General features: G+C 40.7%; 2 protein-coding genes across 2 annotated transcripts in view; both read left to right on the forward strand.

Annotated features, from left to right (window-relative positions):
* Nucleotides 1–953, forward strand: part of soul5 (heme-binding protein soul5) — a 1,976-nt gene extending 1,023 nt beyond the window's left edge. The window contains exons 5-7 of the mRNA XM_023288609.2: nucleotides 40–179; nucleotides 327–490; nucleotides 636–953. Of these exons, the coding sequence (XP_023144377.1) occupies nucleotides 40–179; nucleotides 327–490; nucleotides 636–711 (380 nt within the window). The 3' untranslated portion in view covers nucleotides 712–953. The remainder of the gene's footprint in view (nucleotides 1–39; nucleotides 180–326; nucleotides 491–635) is intronic.
* Nucleotides 954–2,531: 1,578 nt separating this feature from the next.
* On the forward strand, nucleotides 2,532–6,806 carry nr5a5 (nuclear receptor subfamily 5, group A, member 5). The gene is made up of 7 exons (XM_023288608.3): nucleotides 2,532–2,764; nucleotides 3,540–3,655; nucleotides 4,264–4,405; nucleotides 4,716–5,473; nucleotides 5,618–5,737; nucleotides 5,853–6,000; nucleotides 6,172–6,806. Exons 1-7 carry the CDS (start codon nucleotides 2,665–2,667, stop codon nucleotides 6,417–6,419), a joined length of 1,632 nt encoding a protein of 543 aa, XP_023144376.2. The 5' UTR covers nucleotides 2,532–2,664; the 3' UTR covers nucleotides 6,420–6,806.
* Nucleotides 6,807–6,962: the final 156 nt, after the last annotated feature.

A 6,962-nucleotide genomic window follows, 5' to 3' on the forward strand; every position in this document is an offset into this window, starting at 1 on the left:
GTTGTTTTACATGTATACTGTCTTAATGTTTGCCCTCAGGCATAAAAATTCAAATGACTGCTCCCGTTGTTGTGAGAGTTCCTGACAAGAAGATGTTTTTTGAAAGGGTTACCTACACAATGAGTTTCTTGCTGCCAGCTGAACATCAAACGAATCCTCCCAGTCCTACTGATGATGACGTAAGCTTTTATTTTAACACACACACACAAAAAAGCATATTTAGTTTAAACCTTCATTTTGGTCATAATTGCTATGATCTTGTTTGAATGTATTCTTTACAGTCTGTCTAAAGCTCTGATAGATAATGAAACGTTGTTTAAATTCAGGTGTACATCAATGACACTCCTGATATGAAAGTGTATGTACTCAGCTATGGAGGATGGATGATGAGCTGGACTGATCAAATGAAGACAAAAGAACTGACTGGAATGCTTGACACACATAAGGCAAAATATAAACAAGGATTCCATTACGCTGTTGGGTATAACAGGTAAGCTAATCCTAAGTATTTAAAGAAAATCCCAAATGAAAACTCAGAAAAAAATGTCAAAATTTGATGATACTTTTTTTTCCCTCTCGTGTGTGTGTGTGTGTGTGTGTGTGTGTGTGTGTGTGTGTGTGTGTGTGTCTTGCAGTCCCATGAAGATGTTTAACAGGCACAACGAGGTGTGGGTACTTGTTGAGGGTGACCACGTGTGCAAAAAGGAATAATCTCCTTTCTCTTGAATGTCATGAATCCTGTGCAACGACAGCTTACTGCAGACTGCGCATACGGAGACATTTTGTAGCTGAGCATTGCTTCTAGTCATGTGTCACATAATTAACCTGTCAGTGAGAGCACAGATTTCAAAAATGTACATGAATAGAATGTACTGTGTCTTTTGATGATGGTTTTATATTAGCTTGTTTGATGCCTTTCTTTGCTATTCAATAAAGTTTCTTCTTTGCAGTCATTCTTTTGTACTTTAGAATCAATCTGCCTTTATGGATCTATTCTAAACCAGGTGGCTTAACAAACCTGCAAGTGAACACGCAACCTCACCCCAAGTTAGGAGAGTTTTAATATATTCCACCAGATGGCGCTGCAAAAAGGCCATTGCTTCCAGGATTCCACACGCTACCTTCAAGCTTTTCATTTAATGAATACTTTGCATTTTATGAAGATTTAACCTCTGCATAAAAGGGGCATTGGCACTCGCCAATGTGAAGCTAAGCATGCTGGTTAGTACAAAGAGACATCTTTATTTATGAATGTCACAATCCATTTACAAGCTAATGTCAATGTATCATAACCCTTGAACTGCCTTATGGTTCTGACATAACTGTGAGCTTCACCAAAGCAGCCTGCTGCCATTTCAGGTGTTCCTTATCACCTCAAACATTGACTCCAAATGTGTGCTAATATAATCACAGTATGTGGTTTGGTCTTGTGCTTCTTGGTGTTTCTTTTATTTTTGTTTTTATTTCAGAATGAGCCATTGAAGTGGACGTTATTCATGAATGCATTACTTTTTACTTATACTGCACGACATTACTCAAGGAACAATGAACCTTGACATGACAGATTTGCAACATTTTACATAAACAAAACAATGATCTGTTGAAAAATATATATAAAACATTATTACAGATTTAATCAGTACCTCTCAAACCTGTTGGCCTGTGACCCTGAACTAAACAGCAGAGTCTAATTGAGGCCACTTGTCTTAGTATTAAGTATATTAACAGTTATTAGCCTTTGAAATAAACACAGATTAAATGAAATCACCTCTCACATGGTTTCATGAAAATAATCATTCAAGGTATAAAGATGCAAAATTATCTCATATTTCATTAAAAAGAAAAGATTAGAAAGTTGACAACAAATTTTTGCAGGTAAACCTTTTTCTTTGGATGGGATTGTCCATAAGTTTGATAACCAATGCACTAAACTATCCAAATGGATATAAAGTGATTAAAACTAGCTCCACCTCAGCCAGCAACAAGAAATTCCACACACACATTGCTCCATTAGCATGAACTCTGTTGTACAGGTATAAATCATTCACAGAGGCCAATTTTTGGCTGTGTACTGAGTTCATTCAATACTTTAATTACATTTTGCTGATCACCATTATGTATTGTTGTTGAATTAGTATTTCAAATCAAGGTGAAGGAGAAGATTCTTCTTTGACATTGAGTATTTTCTCATTGTTTCAATTTTAACTTAGGATCTATGAATCTTTCCCACCACTCCATAAAAGCACGACTTCAAAGCACAGGAATAACGCAGGAATTAGCATATGGAATCTGATTGTCTGTAGTTGTAACAGCAACTAGCACTTCAGTTGACTCTTATCTTATCAGCCGGCCAGGAGGGCTCAGTGATACTGACGTGACTTCACTACAGTAGGATTCCAGCAGGTGGCTATCGGACCGTCTCCCATGGAGGTGCTGGTTGGTTTGCTGGCTTGCCTGCTGACAGACTGAGTGGGTAGGAGTGCCAGTCAGGAGAGGTTTTATGACACTCACTGCAGATCAAAGTTCACTTGTGGGCCTCAAAGAACCATCAGTCCACTGTTTTGCCTGTCAGCCTTTCTCTGGCTCCCATGCGCCGTCTGTCTGGTCTCCTGATCTCTGCGACAATGAAGATCAGGCTGGAATGACTGTGGAACCCTGACCAAAATGGACCTACCTAATTATCACCCACAGCAGTCCCAGCCTCTTGTCCACCAACCTGTTAACTATCCAGAAGATGTGTTAACTTTGGAAGGATCATCAACATGTGAGTATTACATACAAGTGCACATTGCTAGATAGAGCCCATTTAGGTAGGTATCAGAAGATATTCCTTCTAAATTGTACAGTCCCATAATGGTATCTCTGTTTTAACAGCTATGTTTTGAAATTTTAAGAAGACTATAATAATGTCTACAAATATATATTATGCAGTGGTGCAATAAGCAGACAAGTCACCTCTAACTGAAAATCCTTAGTTACAGTCATAAAAGTTTAAAAGTGGCTCTCCATTGTGTTACAGTTTTTCATGTGGTAGACTGATTCTGAAAATTTACATAAGGGTCATACCTGTGATCATAGTCGAGCAAATCAAGCTGAGTGATAAGACTGCAACAGAGGGATGGCCCTACTTGCTGCTCTTTCAACAGCTGAGTAATAAACCTCATTGGATGACACATTTACATGTCAGCAACATGGCACTGTCTCTTCAACCAAATGGGCTTTGATGATTTAATTTCAGTCTGACTGTCGGTTATCATTACGGGTACAAACCTGGAATGTGATGTGCATCACTGTTTGCAATGATGTCAAATTTACGCTCATCATTCCCAACACAAGAGTGCACAATATTTGATACCAAAAGTCAATTCACTTTTACCTGTACCTTGGCACATCAGCATACCCATCTCCATTTAACATTCCGCATTTGTTATCTCCACTTGTTCCACATTGTTGTCGCACTTTCAGGAGCTGATGTTTGTCTCCGAACCTAAATGTGACATGTTTGATGTTCCTTTTTTGTCACCGGTGTCATTCTCCAGCTCAGGAGCCGAAGACAGAGGCGGAGAGTAGACCAGAATCAGAGGAGAGCTGCCCTGTCTGTGGAGACAAAGTGTCAGGATACCACTATGGACTGCTCACCTGTGAGAGTTGCAAGGTGAGCAATGAGTCTCAGTTCATGCAAAGGGACATTCTATAATGTCACCATAAGTTGCTTCGGTTTTGAAGTGCACACCAAATAGCCACACAGTTTGTTACTGCATAGCGAGAGATGTGTGCATTTCGTATTTACACTACCATGCAAAAGTTTGGGGTCAATTAGAAATATGCTTATTTTTGAAAGCAAAGCATTTTAAAAAAAAAATGAAGATAACATTAAATTAATCAGAAATCTAGTCTGGACATTGTTAATGTGGTAAATGATTTTTATAACTTGAAATGGCTGATTTTTAATGGAAAATCTACATAGCGGTACAAAGGAACATTTCTAGCAACCATCACTCCTGTGTTCTAATGCTACATTGTGTTAGCTAATGGTACTGAAAGGCTAATTGATGATTAGAAAACCCTTGTGCAATTATATTAGCACATGAATAAAAATGTGAGTTTTTATGGAAAACATGAAATTGTCTGGGTGACCCCAAACGTTTGAACTGGAGTGTAGCTATGTCACTGTAATATTGTATTTTATATTGTCAGCCATTGTTTTCTTATGCCAGTGAATGAAGCAGCAGGCTGACAATGCCTCTCTTTTTGTCTCTGCAGGGCTTCTTTAAACGCTCAGTGCAGAATAACAAGCATTACACCTGTGCAGAACAACAAAGCTGCCCCATGAACCTTTCCCAGAGAAAGCGCTGCCCATCGTGTCGCTTCCAGAAGTGTTTGGCAGTGGGCATGAAGAAAGAAGGTGCGGTAGATTGCAGTCACCCGAAGCTTACACCCATATGCTCCTATCTTTGTTCTTATGTTCTGCCCCATTGCACCATGATTTGTGTTCCACTGACCTGCATGTTTTTTTCTCTTGTATGGCTTATCTAAGGAATCATAAACCAGTGCTTTAAAGACCCAGATTACTTTTGTTTATTGTGATGTGGAGCTAATGCGAGGCCTCAAAATGTAGGGGGCATGTTATCAGCTTTATAAAATAAATTACCCTGCCAGTGTTTGAAATCTCGTTGTAAAAGCCTTTAAAATGTTCTTTTATGTTCTGTTATCAGCTGTAAGAGCAGATCGCATGAGAGGTGGCAGGAATAAATTTGGCCCTCTGTACCGGCGGGACAGACAAATGAAACAGCAAAAGGTTTATCACCAGCCAAACACTGCTCCCTACAGGATTAAGGTGGAAACTACACAAACACATTGCCCCCAAGCACTAAATGACCCTCACCTAGTAAGCAGTCACACAAGTGATCCATTGTCTTCTGACGCTTTTCATCAGTCCCATTTATACCCCTCCGGCATGGGGCATTCAGGTGAATCCCTACCTCTGGACTGCACCATGAACACAGAGAGAGTGCTCACTCCTCCATCCTTGCCTTACCCTGGACTGTACCACTGCACCTTCCCCGGATACCCACAGGAAAAAGGAGAAATGCCTTTTAGCTGCTGCCAAGCTCCCACAAACTATCCACCGCATTCAATCCTACATAGTTCATTCACACCAAGAAGCACGCCAGCATCATCCCCCTGCTCAACATCAAGCTCATCCACCCTGTTCTCCCAGGCTCCCACCACAACCCAAACTGACGCTTCTTCAGCTGCTCATACGCTCAACTTCCTCAGCCAACTCCTGGAGGGGGAGCCGGATGAGGCCCAGCTGTGTGCCAAAGTCTTAGCCAGTCTGCAGAGAGAACAGGCCAGTCGAGGCAAACACGATCGCCTAAATACATTCAGCATCATGTGCAAAATGGCAGACCAGACTCTGTTTGGGCTTGTGGAGTGGGCTAGGAACAGTGCACTCTTTAAGGAGCTCAAGGTGATGAATCATGAAATCATTTGACACAGTGTTATATAAAACATTTTGCAGCACTGGAAATTACTCTTTGCAATGTATTGGAGATGAATGGTCATAACCCCTAATTTGTAACTACATCGGATCAACTGTGTACATGTCGAACAGGTGGAGGACCAGATGGTGCTGCTGCAGAGCTGTTGGAGTGAGCTGCTGGTCCTGGATCACCTCTGTAGACAAGTGGCCTTCGGCAAGCAGGGCTGCATCTATCTGGTCACAGGGCAACAGGTGAAGTATAACAATTCCCGCATGAAATACTGCATTCTTAAGTCATCACAAATGTCTTTGAAGACACACATTTAAAGTTAATTATGATCACCATCCATGTCTCATTCTGATGCAGATTGAGGTGTCAACCGTTATTTCCCAGGCAGGAGTGACTCTAAGTAGCCTGGTATCAAGGACCCAAGACCTAGTGTCTAAACTTAAGGCCCTCCAGTTCGACAGGCATGAGTTTGTTTGTCTCAAATACCTGGTGCTATTTAACCCTGGTGAGTTCTTTAATTTTTTTTTTTACTATAATAGTGATAACACTCTCTATGGAAGCCTTTTCATTAATTAAAGGGACCATTTTTCTTGTCATACTATTGTCATGCATATAGCTTATGTTAATATTAAATGTCTATGCATTTACTGTGTTTCTTTTTTTTTTACTGCTTTAGATGTGAAGTCAGTGCAGGGCCGCAGGCAGGTAGAGCAGACTCAAGAGAGGGTCAACAGAGCCCTGATGGAGCACACCCAGCGAAGTCATCCAGGACACTCAGACAAGTTTGGCCAGCTACTTCTCCGGCTGCCTGAAGTGCGCAGTATTAGCCTGCAGGTTGAGGACTATTTGTACCAGCGGCATCTTCTTGGAGATTTGCCTTGCAACTCTCTACTTACAGAGATGCTTCACACCAAACACAACTAAGAAAATGTTGCCATGCCTTTTAACATCAGTGATACTAGTGGCCTGAGCTTGCACCTCCTCTGCTGCCTTTTGGATCCAACTCTCCCATTCACTTTTGACAACTGTTGCATTTAACAGTTGTTACAGCTGCATTCAGAAGTGAGGGGGAAGAGATGCGATCCAGGATCATCGAAGAGAAATATTTGCTTTTCTTGTTCCATGGTTTGGCCAGGTTTCCATCATCGACAGTATTAACTACAGCCAAACAGTCCAGTAATTTTTCTGTCAGTATTGTTGTGAGAATTGAGATCCAAGCACTACCGTGATGTTTTTAGTAATCAGGAAGAGCCTCACTGTTCAAAGAAGAAACAAAATACATTGAATTTAATAAAGGAATTTGTTTTTGCATGTGTCTGTGTGTACTTGTAAAACTATAACTGACTTCACTTAAGTGTGCAAGAATATGTCACTTTCTAATATTTTTGTCAGAAAAACAGTCTAAGTTTTCTGCAGGTCTATTTTGCTTACACTACTGCAACCAGTGCTGACATCAATTACACCAAA

This window comes from Amphiprion ocellaris, chromosome 19 (genome assembly GCF_022539595.1).
Source record: "Amphiprion ocellaris isolate individual 3 ecotype Okinawa chromosome 19, ASM2253959v1, whole genome shotgun sequence".
Lineage (NCBI taxonomy): Eukaryota > Metazoa > Chordata > Actinopteri > Pomacentridae > Amphiprion > Amphiprion ocellaris.

Excerpts from the sequence above, each read along its gene's own strand:
- nr5a5 (XM_023288608.3), top strand. The coding sequence starts at position 2,665 with ATGGACCTACCTAATTATCACCCACAGCAGTCCCAGCCTCTTGTCCAC. Across the intron at positions 2,765-3,539 it reads TTTGGAAGGATCATCAACAT|CTCAGGAGCCGAAGACAGAG; the intron begins GTGAGTATTACA and ends GTCATTCTCCAG. Across the intron at positions 3,656-4,263 it reads TCACCTGTGAGAGTTGCAAG|GGCTTCTTTAAACGCTCAGT; the intron begins GTGAGCAATGAG and ends TTGTCTCTGCAG.